The 26,020-nt window shown below is 43.4% G+C and overlaps 3 protein-coding genes across 6 annotated transcripts; 2 read left to right on the top strand and 1 right to left on the bottom strand.

Annotated features, from left to right (window-relative positions):
* Positions 1 to 806: 806 nt before the first annotated feature.
* On the top strand, positions 807 to 5,878 carry LOC146361073 (uncharacterized). Its single transcript, XM_084921389.1, has 5 exons — positions 807 to 893; positions 1,084 to 1,370; positions 4,881 to 5,147; positions 5,229 to 5,381; positions 5,463 to 5,878. The coding sequence occupies exons 2-5, from the start codon at positions 1,097 to 1,099 to the stop codon at positions 5,639 to 5,641; spliced, it is 873 nt and encodes a 290-aa protein (XP_084777515.1). The 5' UTR covers positions 807 to 893; positions 1,084 to 1,096; the 3' UTR covers positions 5,642 to 5,878.
* Positions 5,879 to 5,982: 104 nt separating this feature from the next.
* On the top strand, positions 5,983 to 18,766 carry gart (phosphoribosylglycinamide formyltransferase). Of its 3 annotated transcripts, none has more exons than XM_084921386.1 (23): positions 5,983 to 7,534; positions 7,694 to 7,787; positions 9,239 to 9,388; positions 9,977 to 10,072; positions 10,151 to 10,325; positions 10,967 to 11,078; positions 13,133 to 13,201; positions 13,340 to 13,465; positions 13,567 to 13,654; positions 13,734 to 13,819; positions 13,907 to 14,075; positions 14,437 to 14,668; positions 14,948 to 15,042; positions 15,384 to 15,493; positions 15,593 to 15,791; positions 15,886 to 16,137; positions 16,219 to 16,371; positions 16,547 to 16,750; positions 16,835 to 16,993; positions 17,400 to 17,530; positions 17,747 to 17,888; positions 17,976 to 18,091; positions 18,198 to 18,766. In XM_084921386.1, exons 3-23 carry the CDS (start codon positions 9,244 to 9,246, stop codon positions 18,390 to 18,392), a joined length of 3,054 nt encoding a protein of 1,017 aa, XP_084777512.1. In that variant the 5' UTR covers positions 5,983 to 7,534; positions 7,694 to 7,787; positions 9,239 to 9,243; the 3' UTR covers positions 18,393 to 18,766. The 3 variants fall into 3 exon arrangements, with proteins under 3 accessions (XP_084777512.1, XP_084777514.1, XP_084777513.1); XM_084921387.1 differs by lacking the exon at positions 5,983 to 7,534 and adding an exon at positions 7,583 to 7,611; XM_084921388.1 differs by lacking the exon at positions 7,694 to 7,787.
* On the bottom strand, positions 18,141 to 20,648 carry hemk2 (HemK methyltransferase 2, ETF1 glutamine and histone H4 lysine). 2 transcript variants are annotated; one of them, XM_084921390.1, is made up of 6 exons: positions 19,951 to 20,432; positions 19,780 to 19,866; positions 19,590 to 19,680; positions 19,436 to 19,519; positions 19,209 to 19,350; positions 18,141 to 19,124 (listed from the first exon to the last, which is right to left on the bottom strand). In XM_084921390.1, exons 1-6 carry the CDS (start codon positions 20,085 to 20,087, stop codon positions 19,009 to 19,011), a joined length of 657 nt encoding a protein of 218 aa, XP_084777516.1. In that variant the 5' UTR covers positions 20,088 to 20,432; the 3' UTR covers positions 18,141 to 19,008. The 2 variants fall into 2 exon arrangements, with proteins under 2 accessions (XP_084777516.1, XP_084777517.1); XM_084921391.1 differs by lacking the exon at positions 19,436 to 19,519 and having other exon boundaries at positions 19,951 to 20,648.
* Positions 20,649 to 26,020: the final 5,372 nt, after the last annotated feature.

The raw sequence follows: 26,020 nt of genomic DNA, 5'->3' as shown, positions 1-26,020 counted from the left end.
CAGTTAGGGGAGGATAAAGTGTATAGTGTTCAATTGGTTACACTGCAATAGGCGTAGACTGATAGGGGATTCCCATGATGCATTGAGTGTTTCTGCTTCTTCTTTTTTTCACTCCCTATGTGTTTATACAACTCTCTGCATTTAATTTCTAGTTAAACGCAGAGAGTCTTGTCTTCATCATCCCCAACCAGTCCCGACTATTGGTTGCTCCTCCCTGTGCCCGGTTCTGCTGGAGGTTTCTTCCTGTTAAAAGGGAGTTTTTCCCTTCCACTGTTGCCAAAGAACCTGCTCATAGGGGGTCATATTATTGTTGAAGTTTTCTCTGTTTTCTTTGCATTATTGTAGGGTCTTTATCTTACAATATAAAGCACCTTGAGGCAAATGTTGTTGGAAAGTGGTACATTATGAATAAAACTGAATTGAATTGAAAGCTCCTGAGACCTGCTGGTGACACGAGGCTGCATCTCTGATCCAGGAAAGTAAGAAGCTTTGATTGGCTCCAGTAATGTTCAATGACTTCAAAAATGACAAGTAAATTTTAAACTACTTGCTCTTAAAAAGTTCTGTCTTCTCAAACTGAAAACGTGTTTAAATGCCCCTGTTGCAGATCTCCAAATACATTAAAATGCAGCAGTACTACTTTATAAACACGGTTTGTAGACAGATATGCAAACTGAATTGTTTTCGGTGTAAATGCCTTCAGCCTGCAGAGATGCACTTGTAGTGGTCGTGGGTCATAGCTGAAAGCGGCCAGTGGGGGCGCCAGTCGCCTCATTCCTCCTCTCCCCTGCTGGCAAAGAAAGCGGTGAGGAGCAGAACACGCGCAGTACGGGCATGCGCACACTGTTGTTGTGGCTGCACCTGTCGGTTTGTGTCTGACAGCGTGAGAAATGGTGAGGACATGTAAAATAAACGTAAATAAATCCGTTGTTATGACTGGCAAACACCCGAGTGGACTGAGGAGTAACTTCGGTGCACATATGTGTTGGATCTCGTTAAGCTCTCCCCTCTGTATTCATGGGCTACATGGTTAATGGCTGCAGGTGCTTTACTTTGACTTTGTGCCTTTACTAATGATTCCAGGTGAGGCTCTCAGATGGAGGCGGCTGTGTGTGAGGAGGTGCGGGGAGGTCGTGAGGATGATGAGGGGGCAGGGGCCGATGAAGCCATGCTGTGGTCCGTCCAGGAGGCTCTGGAGATGCAGACCCTGCAGATCGGAGCGTCCGCCTGCGGGGCCACGGCTGTGGTGGACGTGCTGAAGGCGCTCGGAGTAGACGTGACCCCGGAGGAAGCTGACCGCTGCGTCCAAACGCGTCTGCGGAGGAACGAGTCACCGTTGCCGGACTATCTGCTGTCCCGCAGTGAAGCTGGTGAGAACACTAAACATGGCTAAAGAGAGGGAGAGGGGTGTGCTTGTTTTCCGTTTTACGCAAAAAGTGCACATAAATGTGCAGAAAATGCCGTGTGCACTATCGTATCCTCTGTTGTTGCTGATCATTGAGCTACGTTTAAGTATTAAGTCTAAATCGGCGGGGGGGGGGGGGTCATACATAAGGCCTGGGGGTCAGAATCGACCCGCAGATACTCCAGTCTGACCCATTGGGTGGCTTTGGAAAATATGAAATGTATTATAAGCTTTTCTTTGTGATAAAGACCGACCCCACGCCCATTCAGATTACACCAAAATAATTTAGTAATAGATGGAGTGAAATAACAGAAAAACAACAGTTTTTCCACTGTTGACTATAGAAATCTTTTATTTTATTTTTTTGCAATGCGTCCACATGAACTAGCAGAAACTACAGGAGAGTCTGGGCAATGAGCTATCAAACTTTTTTCTGTAATCTTACACATTCATTTTTTCAAAGTTTAAACCCAAACCATGGTGCTGACAGGTTTCTTTCATTTCCTCCATTACTGTTTCTTTATCACGTGGAAAAACTGAGACGTACTGTTGAAATTGTATTTCTCTTTCTTATATCCAACTTTCCACTATTTCTTTTCAGACAGAGAACAATTGGATTAGTCCATTCTTCTCTGTCTGTGCATAATATATATTTTTATTGCCAGGTAACTTTAATTCTCATGAATTTTTGCCTACTGCAACAGTTATAGGGTGTAGGTCCTGTTTCACTGTGGATTCCCTAAGGGGAGGGAGAGGGAAAGTAGACACACATGTTCTATAAGCACACCATAACTGCTTTTTTATCTATACATGTAAAAAGCTTACATTTGAAGGTCTGCAAATGCTCCTTTGCCGTGAGGATTTGGACAGATTTTAGATGCTTCAACTTTCCATAAAAATGAAAGCAAGCTCAGCAGACTGTCGTTAACTTGATTAAGCATATACAAGCTGATGAAACAGAAAGCCAAATGACAAGTAAATGAATTATTTCAGCACAAGCAGGCGACGGTGGCTTTAGACCAATTCTCTTGGAGTTCCTGTTTAACCTTCAAGGGCCGGGGCTCTCCAAGTGAAAGCTGCAGCCCTCTGGAACACTTTATGCACCCTGTAAGTGCAAAAGTGTGTGGAGAAAAAAAAGGCATTTGTATGCACTTAATCCAGCCGTAGATATTGCTATGCTCTAACACTGCAAAAAAAGTTTGAAAGTGAGCGTCTTTTCCAGCTAGTGTAACAGACTAAACCTTCCCGGCGACAAGGCTTCCAGACCCCTAAGTAATGATTAAAATTACTAAGTTACAAGTTCAGCAAAACTAAGTTTAGCACTTAGTGCTAAAGAGGATATAAATAATATATACAAAATAAATGAAAACTATAGTTGTGGGGAAGTAACATTGTCCTTGATTTTATTGTGCTGCATCGTCTGGGTGTGATGAGTCAGACAAAATGTTTTTGGGATTTCCTGAGACAGCGAGTGTTGTTGAGTTCCTCTAAAGACGGCTTTTTGCCACTGTGCAGCTGCACCGCACACATAGACAGTACGTTTGTAGACTTTCCTATTGAGCAAAAGAAGCAAGTTGTTGTCTCTGCACCTCACCGTCATCTGCACCACCTCGTCCCTGCAGGCCGATTCATCTCACACAGACATGAACCCCATCACCGTGGTGTCGTCTGTGGATTTACTGATGGTGTTGCTGTGGTGGATGGGGTGCAATCATGGAATAGAGCAAGGGACACGGCATACAACCTGTTAGGAGCCCATACTGAGGCTTAGGGTGGTGGAGATGTGGGGCGCACTCTAACTGTCTGAGTGCCATCTTACAGGAAGTCTTTAGCGTTAGCTGAATGTGTCTGATGTGTGCGCACTTAAAGTGGTCACAATTGCTCTTTCCATACTGGAATATGTTTTTGTGTAAACCCTAATGAGTCTTGATTCCTCTTTAATAAGAACGTAGCAACGAGTAGTTGATGCAAAACATGAGGGTCTATTTTCTTATTGTGCTTTATTGTGCTTGCTTCTTCCAAGATAAGAGGAATTTTTTTTTCTTTGCTACGCCTTACTAAACAAATCTCAGTCCTGACTGCTGACAAGTTGATGTAATAACAATGCACGTGGTCCTCTGAGTTCTTGCAGAAGCGACATAGACAATTAAGAAATTTGAACAAAAGCTGTCAGGTGGACAGCTTGGAGAGATGGAATTAAACTGTGATTTGTCTTGATTGCAGATCGGCTGAGCTCAGTGTTGGCCTACGTTACACATCTCACATCCCATTGAAAAATCTCTTGTAGTGGTGAAAACATTTGCCAAAAGGAGAAACAAACCCAGCCTGAAGAGGTCACATGCTACTGAATTCTGAGTTCCAGTCGGGGATGGTTGCATTAGGATGGGCATCTGATGTCAAATCTGTGGATCCATCCGCTGTGGTGACCCCTTGCCAAATAAGTGAGCAGCTTAAAGGCACCTATTTAAGCTGCCCCTGCAAGCCTCTTTGCAACCCAGCTCTTCCTTTCATGTTGTTTTTTTTAACTATACTATTTAATATCTGTTTTTAGTGATGCCTGCTCTATTCTGCATGGCGTTGGTGCTGGCAGTAGGGGGTCTTGCAGCTCTATATCCATCTCACATTCAAATGAAAGCGGTGATGAGGTACCAACACAGAGCAATGTTGCTAAATAAAAATTACCGCAGATTTTAAAAAAATGTCTTTTGGCTATACCTGTGCATACAGTACTGCTTTCTTTCCTTTTTCTGCTCCATGGGCTGCATAAAATGATCCCAAGGGCTGCTTTTGGCCATTTGCTTCAAGAACCCAGGGGACCGAGAAGGTTACACAGCTCAAACAGAATCGATCTAGACTATAAACCTCTGCCTGAATGGGCGAGCGTGGCTTCTGGTGTTAAAGCACTTTGAGTGGCCATTAAGACTAGAAAAGCCACATAAATGCAGTCTCTTTAGCGTTTACAATTCCCTAAAAATGTGTGTTTTTGTGCAATTTAAAAGCTTCCCCCTAAATTGGCAGGTATTACACTGTAAGCCGTTGGCTCAAGCTCAAAATTTCTCACTCTCTCGGCAAGCTGTTCCATGACATTTCAGGTAATGAAATGTTAATACATAAAGTGTGGTATAGGTGCATATCTTAATTTAGCTCCACAGACAGTAATATCTGGGGTGTCACAGATGCTAACAGGGACTATAACTGCCCCGTTCTGTAATGTCTTGAACCCATAAGTGCTGCTTCCCACAAGTGTGACAGCTGGCTGCACTGCCAACCAGGCGAATTCAAAAGTACCCTATTGAATTAGACAAAGAGTTTGATGTCTCTCGCAGGAGAGGCTGTAATTGACTTTCTCGGCTCTGCTACACAGTTTTTACACTGACATTTCAGCTTCTGAGCGGACGTGACACGTACTTTTTGTTTAACTGTTATGATTCAGATGCGATAAACGTCGGCGTCCCGTTTCATCCCGCTCTTTCAGGTGCGACTCACATCCAGCTCATCCAGGGAGCGCAGGAGGCCAGCGGAGGCCAGGTGACGGGCCGATTCTTCCACCTCCACCCTCGCAGGCGAGTCAGACTGGTCCCCTGGCTCGCCCGCTGGATCCGAAAAGGCGCTGTTCCCGTGGCGACCATGAACATGCAGCTGGCTGTACCCAAGGGTGAGGAGGTGCCCGACGCCTGGCACCACCAGCTCATATTCGGGGTCACATCCAACGCTGTCTTTATGACCAATCCTTTAGATGTAGGTGAGTAAGGGAAAGGAAATAGCTGCTTATAGGGAAGAGAAATCAGCTCCTCATGCTGGTGTTGGTTATTGTGCGTTGTAGTAAGCGAGGGAGAGGTGCACCAGCGACTCTGCAGTGAATCCATGTTGCTGATTCGTCGAGAAGACGTGCTGCAGCGACTGACGCCCGACTGCTCCCTGTCGGGCCTCTCGGAGAGCCAGTCCGACCCACGGTGGAAGGCCCTGGATGTCGAGGGTAAAGCAGCTGCTTGTGAAGATTTCCTTTACATTTTGCGCCCGATGTGATATTTGACACTGTTTTTCCTGTTTTCCTCAGGTCAGGTGAGGCAGATGGCCACGGAGGAGGAAGGAGAAGAAGAAGAAGAAAACAATCAGCCCAAGATGACTCACATCAGGATCCCTGCAGCGTACAGCTCAGGCGTCACATTGTTTGCCATAAGAGAGTCAGAATTGGGACAAGAACTCCTCGATGCTCTTGAACTCCCTCTGTTGTGACCGCACTGCCACATGTGGATGGACTTAAAGCTTGAAGATCTATTTATACTATCAATAACACTTTGTATTGATCCAAATGTTTAAGATCAGCAGATTTAAATCAAAGCTCAAAGTGAACTCTGACTTTCTGTCCATTTTTCTGTGGCAATATTGATTAGAAATCACATTTTAAGAGATGTACGTGTTTGTATCTTTGTTTTAAAGACAACATTATTAAAAGCCCCCACCCTGCTCTCAGCCCTTATTTGCTAACTTTACACATCTCCATGTTAACTTCAAGATTGACTTTCAGAATTTATTGATTGCTTGCAAAAAGCAATAAATGGCACAGCTCCAGCATGTATTTCAGAGCTGTTATGTGCTTTTGTGAAGAAGCTTCTATCAGCAGGTTAATCTCCTGTGATTGCTTCCAAAGCCACATTAAAAGTGATGGAGTCGCTGCAGTCAGGGCGCTACAAATCGCTACAGTTGAGAAGGAAAAAACTGTCACACTTGCATGAAAAGTGGATTCTTTTTGTATAACTTATTATGTTGCGTTTGTTATCCCAGCTTGATATGGCTGTGATCGTTCCTAAAGTTTGTCAGTGTTTCCTGAATCATTTTTTAGAAGCTATGATCAAAATTAAAGAATTTGTGGATAAAAAGATATTTTTAAAAAAGCCTGTATTAGGTTAACATTATAGGGATGCCAATAGCATTATGTGATGGTTTGAATGTAAAGTTCAGAAGTTTGCATAAACTATCCATGAGGATGAATATCATGGTAATTTGGGGCTTTTAAGTAAACTGTTCTTTTTCCAGGGTGGAATGATTGTACAGTATACATCTTTAGTAACTTGTACAAGTTTCTCTAATCCGCATGGGCTAACAACATGCATATACATCCGCTAATATTTGGTTAAATGTCCCTAAGCAAGTTGCACCTCAGCCAGATGCTTCTGGTAGCCATCAACAATCTTCTGACATAATTCTGGGAAAATATTTCACCACTCTGGCAGAATTGGTATTGAATTGAGTTCAGTTAAAGTGCTAGCTTCTTGGCAAAACACAGGTTTTAACCCTTGTCCACAAATTTTAAGCAGGGCTTTGGGAAGATTTTCAGAAGCTTAATGGTAGTCTGCGTTCTCTATTCAAAATGCACATTTCATGTATTTGACATCATTTACTTGTTGGAACGCCCAGATTTCAGCCTTCTAGCAGGTCTAGAAGGAATTGAGCATAATTAATAGTTGTACAGAATTCAATTTCAGGTATTTGGCGATTAGACTCCAATGGCCCAGCACAGCAGAACGTAACCCCATCTGTGAAAGAGACTAGAGCAGGACACCCCTGAAGTCTAGACGCTGGTGGTAGAAATAGATGGAGGCTTGAATGATGAGTGAGAGGCGGTGATGGGGAGGAGGTGGGTTGCAAATAGGTGTCTGCAAAGAAGAATGACAGATGTGCAGTGAGATTTGAAGTACACGGAGTGAAGGTTGATTGGCCTAAAGAAGGCCGGCAGAAAGATGATTGGACTAGACCGGTGATCTCACAAAAGTGGAAAAGTGGAAGTGATGTAAAGCTTAAGCTTTAGTCACCAAAAACACCTGGGAAGCAGACAGACATGTGAAGTTAAAGAATTTGGAAGTAGCCCTTTATCATTCCATCCACTTTGTGCAATGTACAACTGGCAGCAAAACAGCCCCACAGCACGATGCTACCATCGCTATGCTCGACAGTTGGTACAGTGTTTTTAGGTTTCCTAAAAACACTGTTTTCCTAATTCGCGTCGCCACACTAGCACGAGATGGCGAACAAACTACAATTCCCATGATGCACTTGCCAGTTACACCCCGAGGAAGTTGTAGAATTCCCCAAAAAAGTGTCCCAGATTAGTTTGTACAACACATAAAGGTAAGCAGCGAACACAACGCCGATACACTTTGTTGCTTCGTAGCACTTTAAGCTAACTTTTCGTAGCGTTTGCTAAGGTATAGTGAATATGTATTTGTTACATTGGATCCACGTGGTGTGTTGTGTGTGTGATGACATACTTTGCATCACCTCGGTCAGTCAGCGGGCTAGGAGCAGAGGCTACACATCTGACTGCTGTCCTGGTCTGGGCTCCGGCTAATTCCTGCTTCACACATACACTTAACACGCGCAGGTAAGTGTTAAAATGGCACGCGACATGCTTTACCCAGTTTAACGCGGTAATGTCGCTGAATGTACTCTTAGTGGAAGAGGATGGGATTGAATGCATTGCACAGACGATCCAAGAAAGTTTATTAGAAATGCAGTGGATGTTTGTTTGTTATTCTAGAAAAATTGCATGGATTTCTGTGTACATGCTGCCACCTTTTCGTTGTTTTCCCAGAGTATAGCAGTGAAATTCATTCATATACATTCTGGCACATGCCAGTGCAGTAATACCAGTTTCAAATGCATCATTTTGCGCAGCATGTTGTGTAACAGTGTAACAGCTTTGTCAGTGACGGTTCTCTAGAAAAAAAAGCTTTCTTAAAACCTTATTGGACTCGTGCATCTTAAAAGCGAGTCACATGAGCGGAGTGATTTCAATCAAACCCGATGATTTGGTTAATTGTTGAGCATGCGCAACCACTGTGCAACACACACGCCTTTGTGTTGTATCTTATCCCTGAAGTCACCGCACTGATGCAGTGTATCTGCAAAAACTGGCCTTTACTATAGCAAACCATGCAGTTGCACAACCTCCCAGGGTTCAAGGAATGGGTTTCAGGTCAGCGCACATGGGGATGGTTTAAACTCTGACCCCAGTTTGTTTGATTTCAAGGGCCAGCAAACAACTTTGTAGTCCCTTTCAGCTGTTTTATATCCGTATCCTGCTTTCTAATAGATTCCCAATAGTTTGAAGTAAAAGGGATATGTTGGAATTTTTTTACGTATTGGTCACATATTGTCTTAGTAACAGTACTTTGACTTTATCACCTCAGACTGCTCTTGTAAAGGATTGTAAACTTTCCTTGGGGAAGAACAAATGTGTAAGCAGCAGCTGTTTAAGGCCTTCGTTTGTTCTGTTGACTGTATTAAAAAGAGGCCAGTACTGTTCATTTTCAGAGACGGCTCTCAGTGCCCCCTGACTGATGTCTGTCCTCATGCATGCGATAGAAGAATTAAAGGTGTTTTTACTGCTACTACAGTGTCTGCGAGCTTTGTTAATTAAATTTCCACGACAGGGATTTAAAAAAAAAAAAAAAAAAAAAAAAAATGCGTTGGATGAATACTCCAAAAATGGAGGGACTGCTGAATAACTGCCCAGCCACACTGTGGCTGTTATGGTTTTATTTTTCTATGCAAATTGAGCCTGTGTTTCCACTTGTTGGTGATTTAGCCTTGCCTGGTGACCATTCTGTGTAATTGTTGACTTGTGTTTATGTTCTGCTTGATTGGATCCTTGTTACTGCGGCGATACAAGATAATATGAGAGCAGCGGACTGACTGAAAAGGTCACCGCTTCCTCGCAGCTGTGCAGTTATAGGTCACCGTTTGCATGCAATTAAATTGGCGAGAGTGCTGTCAATTAAAGGTGGATGAGAAGATGAGTTTTGGTGGTGTTGTTCTTCTTTTGCCGGTCAGGTGTCATGGCAGAGCGGGTGCTGGTGGTTGGTGGCGGAGGGCGGGAGCACGCGCTGGCGTGGAAGCTGGCCCAGTCGCCACAGGTTCAGCAGGTCCTGGTAGCGCCGGGTAACGCGGGCACGGCCGGCTGTGGAAAAATTAGCAATTCGGGTAAGTGGGAAGTGTTTTATATATTAATACTTGAGTGACGGGCAGCTTTGTGAAGATCAGGTGTCCCTCTGAGACACAAGCGTTCAGACAATTTTCGAAGGTCTTGCTGTGGCGTAAATCACTGCACCTTTTACCCATTTTCCTAACAAAATGAAAAGAAATGAGGGATGACTCAAGACTTATGCACATCACATTAAACCAGAAGCTGCAAAGCATCAAACCTGTAAATCGGAGGAATTGGCTTGCCTGCTTTATGCAAAGGTAGCTGCACAGATTTCACACTAAAGCTGCGATATGACACGTTTTTGCACTTTGCCAACATTCTAAGTTTCTTATCTTACAGATGAACTTCTTTGCGTTTCATATCCTTCTTCATTAGCGTTACTCATTAAGAGCTTTAATAAATATAGCACAAACTTTTACAACACCTCTGTTTAAGGTGACGATGAGGACGCTCGCACAGATATTAATGCACTGATTGAGTTAATTACATAATTAGCCTAATGGGATATGCTCGGTATGCCATGCTGATTACACCGTCAAGCAGCTGAAGACTGAATGATGTCTAAGTGCTCACACTCTGTGCAGAGGTATCGGTGAGCAACCACACCATCCTGGCTCAGTTCTGCAAGGATCACCATGTGGGGCTGGTTGTGGTCGGACCTGAAGTTCCGTTGGCAGCAGGTAAGTGCCGGCCGTCTGTTTAAACTTGTATGATGGGTATGATTTTTATATTAAACGCACCTGTTGCTTCTCTTTCAGGTATTGTGGATGACCTGACGGCTACAGGAGTTCCATGTTTCGGTCCTTCAGCCAAAGCAGCTCAGCTGGAGGCCAGTAAGAACTTTTCCAAGGCCTTCATGGAACGTCACGGCATCCCCACAGCTCGCTACGGGTCCTTCACCGACCCCCAGCAGGCCTGTCACTACATCCGCACGTCAGTACTATAGAAGGATATGTGAGGCATACACGTCATTAAAGTTACAGTTCTGGTTTTGGACTGTTGAAAACTCGTCTTGATCCAGCTTAATAGAAGAAGTAGTTAGGATTGGAGATGGGGTTTTCTGTTTGCGGTAAAAGACTGTTTATGGCTGCGAAGTTTTGTTTTTAGAGCCGTGAAACGCATAAAAAGCGACACCGTGAAAGAAGATGGAAGTTTCCTTCCTCAGATGGTTTCATGAGTTAATGATCTAAGATGTAATGACCGCCTTTCTGATGAGCGAAGCCGCACGGAGCGATCCGGCATAAACAGATTTGTTACTTTTATTGACAAAGGGGAGGGTAAAAGGGGAAAAAAATGTCTTGCGCTCAATGAGAGCCGTTTCTCTGGTCGTGTAAAGCATCTTGGGCAGAACAACAGCTGCCATATTCTGACAGCCTTCATCCATACGGATCGCAAACCCATTCCCCAACAGCAGCGCGCACTGCAAATGTTAAATGGTGCACAAAAAAAACATTTTATGCTCAGTATCAGCATCTGTTCAGTGTATATCTGTGCGTCTGTGGCGGCAGCGGGGGGGGCAGAGAAAAGATTCCTGTTGCACATTACCCAGGTTTATTTCATCTCTGATTCTCCAGGACCGACTTTCCAGCTCTGGTGGTGAAGGCCAGCGGTCTGGCTGCAGGGAAGGGAGTGATCGTGGCGCGAGATCAGGACGAGGCCTGTCAGGCCGTGATGGACATTATGAAGGTGTGAGGCTATTAAGCAGTACTGCAGCTCTTCATTAATCCCTGGCCTTATGTTACAGCAAGGAGGGGAAAGAGGGGGAAATGGGCAGCAGTATTTGGCTAAAATTTTTAATTGAAAATAGATAAATGAGTGTTGTAAAAGCTTCCTTTTTGAATATTCAGTCACAGCTGCCCACTGAGCAGTCCTCCTAGATCAGTGATGTATGTAATGTTCTCAATGCTAATTTCCCAGCACATTTCTGGGCTACTTAAAGCTGCTGTAATCATTATTTTTATATGAATGTTGGACCAAACTGCTTTGTGTATATGAAAAGGGTGGGAATTAGCGCCAACTCTGCTCTTCCTCTTAATTTCACCTTTATTCAGTCTTTTTAATGTCTTCAGATGCAGACTTCACACCATTTGCAGACAATGGACCTTGTTTTATTTATTTTTGAGAAGGACATGGTTCAGGTCTCAAAAGTGAGCCTATTTTTGTTTTCTAGTGATCAGCAGGGGTGCTGTCTGATTGTGTAGACACTAGAATCAATAACGCATAAGGATTTCACAACACCCGAATTAATACAAGGAGAATTGACCAATTCTCGATACCCAGTGACAGCCTGGATTTAAATACGATGTTAACATTGTATTTTGTTAATGAGACACAGATTGAAATGTTAGCATGGTTGCCGATTATCTTACGTGATGTTAGCAAAACTGTTTAACGTTAGGCCAAAAGTTTTGAAACGGCTAAGGAACAAAACTGACTTGGCACCAACAATGTCTCTGTCTCAAACAGAAAGCTAACGTGTATTTCCTGATGAAGTATAACGTTAAACGTTGCTACTGTGAGCTGAAACTTTAACTTTCTGCCACTTAAGGAAAAAAAAGAAAATAATTTGCCATCCGTAATCCAAAATTTCATGTTACTTCATTTAAATTTTAATGTAATAATTCAAAACCACAGTTTGAGTTTACCAACTTGACAAAAATAACATGTTTTTGTCAGTTTTGAGCTATGTTGAAGTTTCAGTTGCCAAAAAACAGGGGGAGGAGAAATGTGGCAGAAACAAGCTTCCATGTTTTCAGGTGTTTTTCTTTTTTGGAAGTATTGGGAAGTAATTTTTAAACAGGAATGCAAAACAGAGTATGTTACTATATTATTGAGAGTTATTTACTATTAGCATGAGGAATGGTGGAGGAATTTTTCAAACTATTCCTGCAATAAAACACAGAAAATACCTCAGTAAACATAAAACTGTTAGTTTGTGAAATCCCATTTTAAAGTCTGGAGTTTGGCATTGGGGTGGTGACCATGTTTGGACGAGAGGGTAAAGTGCTATTCTAGTTAGTATTGAGCATCAGTAGAGTGTAGCAGTGCAGACACAGATGACTGCTCGTTAATGTTAACATAATTTAGAATATTTACTCATCAAAAAAAAAAACCCTGCAATTCCAGCTGGAAACTCTGGAATTCCGACCTACTCAGGAAAGCACCATTAAAGTCGGCTTCACTGAGTATTCAAACACGTTTCTTCCAGGTCAAAGTCATCTGCTTTGATCTGCTGCATCGTGTTTCCTGTTGTGAGCATCCAGAAGTGCTGCAGTGAAGTGAATTATAACGTGCTACTTTTTTCTTTTTCTTTCTTCAAAGTGATGGCAGAAACATGCTACACAGCTGTCGTAATCTGTTGCCATTATTTTGTGTGCTAAACAAATCCTGCAGTGGATTATATTTCTGTAGGCAGCTACTCATTTTTCTAGACTTTGGTGTGCCTTGTTTGTGCAAAGCTGCTTCTCCGCCCTGTATCCTCCCAAAAGAAATTGAACTGCAGAAGCCTTTAAACGCCTTTCTTCTTCTCTCTCAGACTGTTTCCCTTTAAAGCTGCACAGCAGCCTCAGGTGCCGAGTCGCCTGGTTAGTCAGTAGAATAATCGCTGGTGGAGTCTCAGAAGTTTGTTGGGGTTTTTTGTTTTGTTTTTTTACCCAATATATTGGGCTGTTGAAGAATTTTGGGGGAGGTAATTGGATCTTCCAGTGTCAACAGTTTGCTGTGTTTACTGTGCGCTCAAGGACGGAGCCTTTGGATCTGCAGGGGAGACGGTGGTGGTGGAGGAGCTTCTGGAGGGAGAGGAAGTATCTGTGAGTGCAATAGTTTAAGTTAAAGTCTGAGAAAACTTAAACAAACGTAAGAATTTTTTTTATATACATGTGCGTGTATATTTTTTTTCTTCCATCAAAATTGGCAAACTGCTTATCCCGCATGCTCTGGTTTTGTAGTGCCTGTGTTTCAGCGACGGCCACTCGGTGTCACAGATGCCCCCTGCACAGGATCACAAGCGGCTGCAGGACGGTGACCTGGGCCCAAACACAGGCGGCATGGGAGCCTACTGCCCCACCCCTCAGGTAACGTTAACTGTAGTCGTGCTGCACCACCCTGTTTGTGCTCTACTTAAGTTTTTGCTGGCTCTTTAATGGTTAAGCTGCTTTCTGTCACTGTGGCACAGGTGAGTCAGGAGCTGCTGCAGCAAATCACAGAGACTGTTCTGCAGAAGACTGTGGATGGGATGCGTGAGGAGGGAACACCCTATGTGGGTGAGTACCATCTGTAGTCACTGTTTGCTGCAGCAGCCTTCATTTATTTTCACTTATCGTTTATGCCCTTGTCTTTCAGGCGTGCTGTACGCAGGCCTGATGCTGACAGAGCGGGGCCCGAAGGTGCTAGAGTTTAACTGCCGCTTCGGAGACCCCGAGTGTCAGGTGTGTGTTTCACAGGCAGACGTCCACCTTTGCATCTCCTCTCTTTAAAACTAAGCGTTTCTCTCCGCTCTTGCCATTTTCCTCCAGGTGCTGCTGCCGCTGTTGCAGAGTGACCTATATGAAGTGATCATGAACACCATGAATGGCAAACTGGCCTCCAACACCCCCGTGTGGCACCCGGACAGCTCTGCAGTCACTGTGGTCATGGCCAGTGGCGGTTACCCCGGCTCCTACAAGAAAGGAGTCGAAATCACAGGTACAGGAAATCCGCGATTTCAGCACGAGTCTTGTTTAAACTCGTCTGTGTTGAGTGAAGATGGTGGAGTGTGGCTTCACTTTTTCTGTGAGCCTCTCAGTCTGTACATGTGCAAAACTCTAGTTCCTTTTTCCTTCATGTTAATGTTTCAGTCTGTGGTTCTGTGGATGTAATAATTCTGCAATCCAAAACAAAAACATGCACATTTTATTGCAAAAAATGATCAAGTTATATATGTAATGCATTAATTTCTGCAAGTGCTTTACTGAAAACACTACATCTAGATTTTTGAGATATATACTGTGTTTGCGCACGTTATAGTGCTTGGAACTATTAGTGTAACACCTCGGCTCCTCCTCAGGGTTGTCCCTGATTCAGGACATGGGGCTGCAGATTTTCCATGCCGGTACAGCCTTGAAAGAAGGAGGCGTGGTCTCCAGCGGCGGGCGGGTCTTGTCTGTCACTGCAGTGAAGTCGTCGTTGGAGCTGGCCCTGCAGGCGGCCAATCAGGGCGTGGCGGCAGTTGGCTTCCCGGATGCGGTGTACAGGCGCGACATCGGTCACCGAGCCATCGCTCACCTGAAACAGCACAGGTGTGTGTGTGTGGCTAAAAATCCTGTTGTGCTTTTGTTCATTCCTTTGCTGGATATCATGTATTTGAATAATAAACTGCGTCCTTGTTCTTCTTTCCACGGGTATTAATTTTCATCTTCAGCTAATTAAGTTGTCATGTAGCTGATCTAATTCACAGTGAGGAATTCCCGACTGATTTTTAGCCTCTTTCATTAGCTTCACTGTGATAGCAGCTGCAGACCAACACGATATTACCGACTGTCACAGTTCAGTGAGTGCTGATCAGTTGTCTCTGACAGAGGTCTGACCTATAAGGACAGCGGTGTGGACATTGCTGCTGGAAACAGGCTGGTGGACATGATCAAACCCCTGGCCAGGGCAACTTCCCGTTCTGGTAATTTTGTTCTTATCTGCAGAAATTGAACACAAAAGGAAGAAAGGGTTTGTATTGTGTTTACACACAGCTTATGCGCTTGTATCTGTGATCGAATGTCAAACACACAACATTGGGGGGGAAATTGTTTAAATGCCACTCTGTAAACCTCATTTTATTTTCTTCCTCTTCTGCTGATGGAAACCTTTTTTCTAATTAGAAAACATGTTTTCCTGCCTTTTCAGTAATTGTAGTCATTAAATGCTGTGATTTTTATTACATCTGTTTTATTCAGATAAAGCAGCCGTAGTCTAAACAACAAACTAGAACGAATGAGTCACTTGTTTTTCTGTCTTTGCCAGGATGTAATGCAGAGCTCGGGGGCTTCGCTGGGCTCTTTGACCTGAAGGCGGCTGGATTTGTGGACCCGATCCTTGTATCTGGAACAGACGGAGTTGGGACTAAGCTCAAGGTGGGATTTCAGTCCTTTAAGGAGAATAGAGCCTGTAAACCTAGTGGTGTTTGGATTTTCTTTTACTTTTTTTTTTTTTTTTCTTTTTTAAATCATCAGATCGCCCAGGCGTGCGGGCAGCACGGCAGTCTGGGTCAGGACCTGGTGGCCATGTGTGTAAACGATGTGCTGGCACAGGGTGCTGAGCCGCTCTTCTTCCTCGACTACTTCTCCTGTGGTAGCCTGGATGTGGACGTGGCCGCCTCGGTGGTCGGGGGCATCGCAAAGGCCTGCGAAACGGCCGGCTGCGCACTGCTGGGTGAGAAACAAGACGTACCGTTTGAGGCTTATGAGGTAAGGTAGATCCGGTCTTGACGTTATGTTGAGTTCATACCATCTGCTTCTGCTTGCAGGTGGTGAGACGGCTGAAATGCCGAGCGTCTATCCTCCGGGAGAGTACGACCTGGCCGGGTTCTGCGTCGGTGCAGTGGAACGAGGAGCCCTGCTGCCCAGAATGGGGGATATCTCTGAGGGGGACATGCTGATTGGAGTGGCCTCCTCTGGGGTTCATAGCAACGGCTTCAGTCTTGTCCGTAAAGTCCTGGAGAAGGCAAAGCTCAGCTACAGCTCCCCTGCTCCCTTTGGCAAGTCAGGACAGACTTTTGGTGAGTCAAAGAGATGAAGTGTGCCTTTGCTCCAGGTTAACCTTAACAGTTGAACTCAATTGTTTGTAATTCTGATTCCAGGGGAGGTTCTGCTGACTCCAACGAAGATCTACAGCCGCCTGCTCCTGCCAATCCTGCGCAGCGGTGCTGTCAAAGCCTACGCTCACATCACAGGTGGGGGACTCCTGGAGAACATCCCACGGGTGCTGCCACTGGAGCTGGCTGTGGATTTAGGTGAGATGAAAGCACAAACGCAAACGCATTGTTCAGGTCACATAGAGACAACGACCTGAACAATGTGGAGAGGAAGAATAAGAATGTATAAAAACACTTAACAGAAGTGTTTTTATATTCAGCACAGTTGCAGCACCTCCTGATTGATTATTTACACGGTTTATGCACGGTACAGATGCCTCTCAGTGGAGCATCCCCCCAGTGTTCTCCTGGCTCCACAAGGAAGGAGGTCTGAGTGAGGAGGAGATGGCCCGCACCTTCAACTGCGGCCTGGGAGCGGTGCTGGTGGTCGCCCCCGTGGACGCTCAGAGGGTCCTGAGCCAGCTTCAAGCCCACGAGGAGGCCTGGATTGTCGGTTCACTGGCCCACAAGGAACCTGGTGAGACTGTGAAATGCTGATGCTTAAAAACAGGCTGGCGGGACAGAAACAAAGAGACTAAAAATGAACTTTGTGTTCACGCAGGGGCCAAACCTGTGGTGGTCCGCAACCTGAAAAACAGCCTGCTCAATGCGGGACGGGCCTCCAGCAAAGAGGTGGCAGTCAAGGCGAATGGGGGTTGTCACGACAACAGCATGGTACCACGCAAGAGGACAAAAGTAGGAGTTCTCATCTCTGGCACAGGTGTGTTTCTAATAATGGTGAAATGAGTTCATGCAAGTACCTTTTGAAAAGTGGTTTAGGAAATCTGTGTGTGTCACATAAAAGCAACAGAAGAGTTTTTAAGTCTAACATTGCCACTATCAGGCGCAATGTTTCAGTGACAAAATATCATCTAGACAAGTTATTTGCAATTTGTGAAAGTCATTTTATTTTCCAAAATATTGAAGTACAGTGTCAGGTGAGGACGTCTTCCTTCTGACTAATTGTTTTAAATGTATGCGGCTGGAGAGAGGTCACACATGTAATGTGCAAAAAAGCAAAGAAGAGAAGTTGTATCCTTGTATGTCTGCACCTTCAGAGTCAAGATATGAAGGATCATATTTTTTAAACTGGTGTCTAAAAATAAATGACTATTCTGTTCTCCTAGGCACAAACCTGCAGGCCCTCATAGAGCAGGCCAAGCGTCCGTGCAGCTCAGCTGAGATTGTGGTGGTGATTTCCAACAAACCGGGAGTTCAAGGCCTGAAAAGAGCATCACTGGCTGGCATCCAGACCCGGGTAACAACCAGAAGTAGCTTTTCACATAACTTGGGGGGAAAAAAATGCATTTATGATAACACCCACTTCTTTGAGTGGAGTTTTGGAGTTTTAAAAAGCCTGGATGAGCTCACCGATGTGAGTTTGGAATTAAATTAATAAATAAATACACCTTAAGCAGTGGTCTGATCCGTCTGTGCACACTTTCTGGGGAAAAACCTGTCTGGCTCTGAATAGGTGGTAGACCACAAACTATATGGCAGCCGCGCAGAGTTCGATGGCACCATTGATCGCGTGCTGGAAGAATTTGGGGTGGAGTTGGTGTGTCTGGCTGGGTTCATGAGGATCCTCACTGGAACCTTTGTCAAGAAATGGAATGGTAGGCTCTCTGAAGCGCATCTTTTCTTCTGTGAAATATCAGAGAGATTTAAGTTTTCTTACAGTTTCAGTGCGTTTGTTGTCACAGGTAAGCTGCTGAACATCCATCCGTCTCTGCTACCCTCGTTCAAGGGTGTGAATGCTCAGAAACAGGCTCTGCAGGCTGGTGTGAGGGTCACTGGCTGCACGGTCCACTTTGTAGCAGTAAGTAGGAGCTTGTGTTTAGTTCAGATGTGAAAACCAAGAAGCAGAGTCGTGGGAGGCAGGAAAGTTTATTTAACATTTTGCTGTGGCTTCTGTACTCGATCAGGAGGAGGTGGACGCAGGAGCCATCATCGTGCAGGAGGCGGTGCCCGTGCTGGGTAGCGACACAGAGGAGAGTCTCTCCGACAGAATCAGAGAGGCCGAGCACCGAGCCTTCCCTGCAGCTCTGGAGCTGGTGGCGAGCGGCGCTGTGAGCCTTGGAGAGGATGGACGCATCAGCTGGAAATCTCACTCAAGTTAAAAAATAAAATAATAATAATGTGCCGTTTACAGCAATTCCAGTTTACTTCCGTTACACAAAACTGGTTTTAGAGAAATGGAGACACTAATACAGAGTGATGAGTAGAAAAAGTTTACTTTTTAAAAAGTCTTCAGCTGACTTTTGTACACATCATGTGCTGTAGGGTCACTTAAAGCTTTTGGAAAAAAAAAACAGATAAATGACTGCATTAACTACATTCCACTTATACCTTGTAGATTTGCACTGGACTCACTAAATAACAGATTTAGCATGATGAGCCTTCTTGTTACAGTATCTGAATGTTTGATTATGAGGTTTTGAATGTTGTCATTGGTGACTTGATAATAAAAACTGTGGTTGAATGCAAACAGTCATTATAAGGATTTCAATCATTTATTTTTGATAGTGGCTGTTTTTTGTCCAGAGTCCTAAATGTCCTTCCATGTAGCCAGCTTGGATTACAAATATCCTTTGACTGATCCAATTCCTTGCAGTTTTCCCATGCTGTTCGTCCTGCTGAGATTCAACAGCTGTCCAGTTGTCCATGATTTGCTCTTGTTGAATTCTACCTCAGGGGCTAAAAGAAATGCATCTTGGACAAACATGTCCAAGGAGGTCATGTTTGTTGGTTCCTGTGGAACCGCAGGACAGACAGCCTCTCGTTTCTCGCTCTTGTAGACAAGCACGACTCTCCCTTCAAGCCACTTTGGCCCAGTAGGTGGATGATCTCCTCTGGTTAAGAAGGGGGGGGGGTGTTACAACTATTCAAGCTTCAATTCCTTACAATTAATAATTGTTGTAATCCAGTCAACCAACCTGGATCATTCTCAGCAATTGTGATAAGGTAAAACAGCCCTTTATCGGACAGCAGCTGCACCACAGCTGGCAGAAATCTGTCGGTCACCTCTCGCCCTCTCTCCCCTCCAGCCCAGGCGGCTTCGATGCCTGTGCTGCCCACCTGAAAAAGAAAACCCACTGAGTAACTGTGGAGGTTAATGCACCATGCCTGAACTTCATTAACCCTGCTGAGCTATGTGATGCACCTCTTCTGAAGGCGTAACCACGTAGGGAGGGTTAAAGAGCAGTATGTCCACTTTCCCACACAGCTGGGGGAGAAGCGAGTCAGCCTGCAGGAGGAACAACATTCAGATATGCAGGTTGTGAAAACCCCAAACCATAAGAGCAGCTGAAGATTACCAGGTCTGTGATCACCGGCTGTAGGGACACCCTGTTACAGGAAGCAGTCTCTGCTGTGCATTGTGCTGCTGCAGGATTCACATCAGTGCAACTGAAACATAAATGCATGAGTACATGAAACTGGATGCTATGTTCTACATCAGTAAGTCCCATTGGCTGGACATTGCTGCTAGGTACCAGAATGGCTCACATATATAAAGCCGAAGGTCCCACCACCGACGCCAGGAATGCAGACACCACTCCTGAGCCACTGCCCACCTCCAAACATACACACGGGCTGAAAACGGTGAAGAGGCAGTTAAAAGACTCTGATAAAAATGTGTGTGTGTCTACTGGAAATAATACTCGATCTATGGCTAACCTCATCCGCTGTAGCCGGTCTACATCTTTCTCCAGAGCATCAATCAGGAGGAAGGAGTCCTCCGCCGGCTCGTAAACCTCTTGGAAGTCTCCTCGTCCAGCGTGGGAATAAAGCGGCGTGGCGTAGCTCGTACTCATGCTCACTCTACAGCTCACTAAATATCCACTCCTCCATCTGCTGGCCCACACTAAGGAATCAAGCTCGGCAGAGCCACTGTTTAATGTTTGATGACAATATGCCTAAACTCATGCTAAAAATAAAGCTAGCTCAGCCCCGGAGACGTTCTGGCTGTACTTCCTTATAGGGCTTCGGAGTGGACGTCACGCCGCAGTGCATTGTGGGATCGCGGCGCCATGTCAGAAGGCAACAAATCAAAACAAACACAGTGGTCGTGTCCAAATTCATGGGCTGCATCCTCCTGAGGACCCGGCCTTCGCGGTCTACGTGGGCCGGGTCCTCAGAAGGTCGGGTGGGCCGGAAGTAAACGGCCGTGAAATTGGACGGTCTAGCCTTCTGATTAGCGTCACCGCTGTCTCGGTGGAGTTTAATAAACTCGGCCGTCTGCTCCTTGCTATCTAAAATATAACAGGACACTGGCGTAAATTCTCGACTGTCTCATACTTCTGTTTAATCAGTTTTCTGTTTGACGTTTAGTCAGCTGTGTAAAAACCAAGGAGGAACCCACCCGGGGGATTAATAACGTTTTATTTTATCTAATCTAATCTAATAACTTTAATCTCAGCCAAACTGATTTACTCACGAACAAACAAAACACTGAAAAAAGCCCAACAATAAAATTTTTAGGTTGTCTAAGTGACTTATATATTACGTTTAACCCGAGCAGCGAAAGTCCGCGGTGATCTGAAAATGATGTGCCGGGAGTTGTGCCGTTCTCGGCCGCATCAGTAACCCTCGAGCTCCCAGCTAGCTATTGAGCTGGTGGGTAGCAGACGTCTCCGAAAACGTCGAAGCACTTTTGCAAATATGCAATATCTTGATAAACCGAGCAGATATTTGACGTTTACACAGCTACTTTCTCGCCTAAAAATATGTTAAAAGTTCATTTTGTGACCCAGAAAGATTAGTATGAGTAATTTTAAAACTTAGTAGGACCCGGCCTTCGCGGTCTACGTGGGCCGGGTCCTCAGGAGGATGCAGCCCATGAATTTGGACACGACCACTGTGTTGGAAGCGGGACTGCCAGAACCATGCTTAACATCAGCGCAAAAGGGCTGTATCGCGACCGATTGCGCCCAGAAGGCAAGAGACGGTACTTGGAAAAATAATAGCGTGCATCGGTAATGTGGACCCGTATGAAATAAGGCAGTGGAGTGGAAACCCAGACAGCCTACCGCCGTTGTCCTATCCCGATATCTTCGCGTACCTTCCCTGTGGAGTCAGCGCATAGGGGAAATCATTTTCGTAATTATAAATCCCTGGAGGCGCACATCTGATTCACAAACGGTTGGGTACAAGATTTGGTCGTTTTTAAGCCTCCACGTTGTGAGTACGTTGACCATATGACCAAGATACAACCAGAGGTTGCACATAACATTGACTTCTCCTCAACACCTGTCCCAAAATTTGCTCTAGATGAACGGTTCACGACTGATGCCAGCTGTGCGTTGCCATGTAAATAGTTTGCATTTCATGTGTATGTACTTGCTAAGTACATGTGAACAGATCTTGAATAAAAAAAATAAACATACTTTTTTCTGTTTTATTGAAACCACTTTACAGAAAGTACAATTATTTACAATGAACTGTACATGCAACACAGCAGTTTTATGAATATTAAACAAGAGCAAATTTCATTTGGCCCTGGTTTGACAACCACACTGGGGCACATATTCACCAAAACACAGCACACCTTAACAATCTTATCAAGCAGTGTTGTGTCTTCACCCTCACATGATGTGAGTAATCGGATTGGCATTGTAGTGTGTAGTGTGTATTTTGAACTTGTTACGCAAACTACCTATTACTCGCTCAACATGAATTCTCAGGTGGGCAATTGCTCTCGTTTGGGGATGGCAGAGAACTTGATATCCACTCGTCTGACCGCTGCAATCCAAGCCTGACGTCTTCGTTTAGTATTATCGGATACATGAGATCCCTCCCGTTGCCTCCAGGAGGGGAAACGATGAAAAGAGATCCCATTTTCCAGCTTCTTGACTTCCCTATCGTGTGATCTACCGTTGCAACCGACAACACAGTACGTTGCTGACGCTTCCATGTGCTTTGTCTGGCCTACTGTCATGGCGGGAGGGGGCGTGCCCGATTCCGCCATGACATCACGCGCCAAAGTCACGGTGACGTCACTCCTGACCTTTTTTTTTTTTTTACTTATTTGAAACATTTTTAGTCCCAAAACAGGGACTTAAAATTTGCATTTTGGAATTATTTACAGGCATGTTACATTTTTTTTAATCTACTAAAATTCATCTATTTATTGACAAGCCAGTGTAATATTTTGCCAGCAATACATCATTGTTTTCTTTTAGTCTGAAAAATTTAAACAAATAAATAAATACATAAAATGAAAATTTCATTTTGTTAAAATGGCCACCCTTCCCTTTGTACAAAAAACAAATTTTGTACAGAGTTATAGTTTTGGTTTTTTCTTATTAGCATTTTTTTGTATTTATTATTTATTTTGAGTTTTTGGTTTCAATTCAGTTTAGTTCCAGTTAGTTTCCAGAGCTGATTTTCTTATTTCAGTTTATTCTTTTATTATGTTTAGTTCAGTTTTTATTAGTTTCAGTGTTAGTTTTAGTCTTTATAATTATGTTACGGAGGGCATATGTCAGAGACAAGGAAGCAGGAAAATTAGTACAGGTATTAAAATTTGATAAAATTTGATATTCTCAATCAGCTCAGTAAATGGCCTGTATTTGTGTAAATGGCCTGTATTTGTATAGCATTTTACACTACATTCAGTCATCCACCCACTGGTGATGGCAAGCCATATTGTAGCCACAGCTGCCCACCACCAGTAGACAACAGGTGAAGTGTCTTGCCCAAGGACACAACGACCGAGACCGTCGGAGCTGGGGCTCAAACTGGCAACCTTCTGATTAGAAGACGAACTGCCAACTCTTGAGCCACGATCGCCCCAGAGATAGATATCAGTCTCAATAAACACTCATCCCAAATCAGGCAAATTGTTTTTTAGCTTTGTTTTTACCAAACTAACAAATACTAAAACTAAAGATATTTACTCAATATTTTTGTTTTATTTTAGTTATTTTTTCCAGGTTCACAAAATCATTTAGTTTGTTGCCTGAAGGCCAAAAGATCACAAGCATACAGTACTGATCTTTGGCTTCATCCCTTGCGCACAGAGATTTCTCCAAATTTTCTCAATCTTTTAATTAAATTATGGTCTGTAGGAAATAAATTATTCAAAGTCCTCACAATTTCACATATTAGAAACATTTACTGCAGCTTGACAAACCCCAACGTCTGAGAAATTCTGCCTCTCTAAGATGCTCCTTTTATACCCAATCATGTCACTGATCAGTTGCCTATGAATCAATCTGGTTAGAAAATGTTCATCCATCTGTTTGCTCTTAGTAAAATTTACTTTCCCAACCTTTTGTTGCCCCACCCCCCTAATCTCAATGTTTTGAAGTATGTTGCTGCCACAGAATTCAAAATTTTATGTTTTCTATGTTCTATTAGGGAAATATGAGTGTTTTTCAGAATTGGGTTTGTAATTTGTAACAGACTACAACAGTACCTTCACTTGGCCCCCAGACCCCTCCATCACCTAATCCCCCAAAACATTCAGCAAACTCATTAAACTAATACACACAAATAATAATACCTTTGAGATCAAATTATAGCTTCTCACCCATCAGCAAAACAACTGCCTTCCGTGGTTAATACCAGTGAGGTGCCTCTCATTAGCAAGCTTCCTTGTTTCATCATGATTCTGTTAGGTAGCACTTTGCCACTGAGGCACTGGGCCAATCTGAGGTGTTAAAACAAATATAGTGTAATGATGGAACACAACACATAAGGACAGGTAAAATTTTTTTATGATCGCCTGTTTAAACAGTCAGAAAGTTTGGATGGTCTGTGCAGACTTTACATGTAATACCCGCTTCTAATCATACTGTGGAGAAAAACGTGCTTAAAATGCCTCACCAACCATAATCCTGCACAGTTGGTGTTTTTTTTTTCAGCACTGCAATAAATGTCATTGTTAGAGTACAGTAAAACCTTAGCAGCTAGACTTGCCATCTGTTTACAGTGTGCCTACTGACATTTACAACAGTTTATTTTACTGCTCTGTATCGAATACAAGCTTTCCAGTATAATACTATGACCTGTTTGGTTGCCATAATTTGTTGTTTTAGTGTTCCTGTTACAAATCTTCACTGCGCCTCGCCTCCAGCTTCATGTCTTCCTTGAAACATGACAAGGTAAAAGCACTTTCAATGTTCCCCTTCCCTATGCACCACGTGGATATGGGATAATTCCTGTATGAAACCATTTCAAAATCATCCTGAAGGTGAATGCTAAATCCAATGTCATCCATTTCTACAGAAGTGGCAGTCATGGTGCTAACTACTGTGATAAATCTTTTGAAATCCAACTCAGTCTCTCAACATTTATTAGCCAGTATTAGATCATCAAACTTATTTTAATTTTACACAAAGATAATCCAAGTAAATAAAAAATGCAGTTTTTAAATGACAGTTTCATTTATTAAGGGAAGACAGTTATCCAAATCTCCATGGCCGTGTGTGAAAAGTAATTGTCGGGACGGGACTCAAACACTCCAAAAAGGGATGAGACTAAGTGTCATCAGTCTACAGAATATTTTCCCAAAAGTCCTGGGGATCATCAAATTTTTTTTGTTTGTTTTTTGTCAGCAGTGGTTTTTTCCTTGAACTCCTTAATGGGTGTCATTTTTGTCCAGTCTCTTTCTAAACTCTGACCTTAAGTGAGAGGCAACTGAGGCCTGTGGTTCTGTAGATTTTGTTCTGGGATTTTTTGTGGCCTCAGGGATGAGTCGTTTATGCGCTATTGGAGTAATTTTCATGGGCCAGTCACTCCTGAGAAGCTTCACCACTGTTCCAAGTTTTCTACATTTCTGTATAATTACTCTCACTGTAGTTCACCAGAGTCCTAAAGCTTTAGATATGGCTTTGTAAACATTTCCAGAATTATAGATGTCAATGACTTAGTTTCTCCGCAGTATATTTAGATTGTGCCATGATGTGTTGCTTTTTGAGATCTGTTAGCCTAATTTACTTTGTCAGACAGGCTCTATTTAAGTGATTTCTTGATTAAGCAAGTTTGGCAGTTACCAGGCCTGAGTGGACTAGTGAAATTGAAAAAAAAGTGATCAGTAATAATTAGGGCTGTCAACATTAACGTGTCATCATGATTAACATGATTAAAATTTTTAATGCATTCTGCGCTCCAGGCCAAAACCTGGAGCGCAGAATGGACAAACTTTGGACAAACTGCCCAAAATGCGTTGAAAGAGACATTTCAGGGATTTTGAGTTCCAGATACGTTAATTGCACTAAAAAATGTAATTGCATTAATCGTGATGACTGATTAATCCGCGTTAATGCATTAACGTTGACAGCCCTAGTTATAATCATTTGTGTGTATTTAGTAGCTGCCAAAATTGCTGAACTTGTATTAATTCTGGATTATCTTTGTTTAATATAAAAAAATATTTTAATATAAAATAATATAAATTTGTATGATGATCTGAAACTTCTAAGTCTGACAAATACACAAAACAACTAAAAAATCAAAAGAGGGCCAATCACATATTTATTTTTTTATGCATAAATAGAAGACAAATATGGGGTTGTATTAAAGTCCCTGGCAATACTTGTCCTGCTGTACTTTATACAGTTTAGGCCAAAATTATTAGCCCTTGTGAAATTAGACAACACTCTTGATTTCAATATAAAAATGACCACTAACAACAAGTGTTTGTTTTTATAGTGGGTCTGTTTCCAAGATAACAATGTCCACTAAGTTTAATTAGGATATTTTATTGATACACCGAGTTGAAACAAGAAAGGGCAAAAATGAG

Source organism: Perissodus microlepis, chromosome 23 (genome assembly GCF_051167445.1).
Source record: "Perissodus microlepis isolate ML-2025 ecotype Zambia chromosome 23, ASM5116744v1, whole genome shotgun sequence".
In the NCBI taxonomy this organism is placed as follows: domain Eukaryota; kingdom Metazoa; phylum Chordata; class Actinopteri; order Cichliformes; family Cichlidae; genus Perissodus; species Perissodus microlepis.
Note: the sequence above shows the minus strand (reverse complement) of the source record. Positions and strands in the feature narration are given on the sequence as shown.

What these genes read in the sequence shown, in the direction of transcription:
- LOC146361073 (XM_084921389.1), top strand. Translation starts at nt 1,097, where the DNA reads ATGGAGGCGGCTGTGTGTGAGGAGGTGCGGGGAGGTCGTGAGGATGAT. An exon ending in GACCAATCCTTTAGATGTAG is followed by an intron (nt 5,148 to 5,228) that starts GTGAGTAAGGGA and finishes TGTGCGTTGTAG; the next exon opens with TAAGCGAGGGAGAGGTGCAC. An exon ending in GAAGGCCCTGGATGTCGAGG is followed by an intron (nt 5,382 to 5,462) that starts GTAAAGCAGCTG and finishes TGTTTTCCTCAG; the next exon opens with GTCAGGTGAGGCAGATGGCC.
- gart (XM_084921388.1), top strand. Translation starts at nt 9,244, where the DNA reads ATGGCAGAGCGGGTGCTGGTGGTTGGTGGCGGAGGGCGGGAGCACGCG. An exon ending in TGGAGGGAGAGGAAGTATCT is followed by an intron (nt 13,202 to 13,339) that starts GTGAGTGCAATA and finishes CTGGTTTTGTAG; the next exon opens with TGCCTGTGTTTCAGCGACGG. An exon ending in CTTTGTCAAGAAATGGAATG is followed by an intron (nt 17,889 to 17,975) that starts GTAGGCTCTCTG and finishes TTGTTGTCACAG; the next exon opens with GTAAGCTGCTGAACATCCAT.
- hemk2 (XM_084921390.1), bottom strand. Translation starts at nt 20,087, where the DNA reads ATGAGTACGAGCTACGCCACGCCGCTTTATTCCCACGCTGGACGAGGA. An exon ending in GGACCTTCGGCTTTATATAT is followed by an intron (nt 19,681 to 19,779) that starts GTGAGCCATTCT and finishes TTTATGTTTCAG; the next exon opens with TTGCACTGATGTGAATCCTG. An exon ending in AGCCGGTGATCACAGACCTG is followed by an intron (nt 19,520 to 19,589) that starts GTAATCTTCAGC and finishes TTCCTCCTGCAG; the next exon opens with GCTGACTCGCTTCTCCCCCA.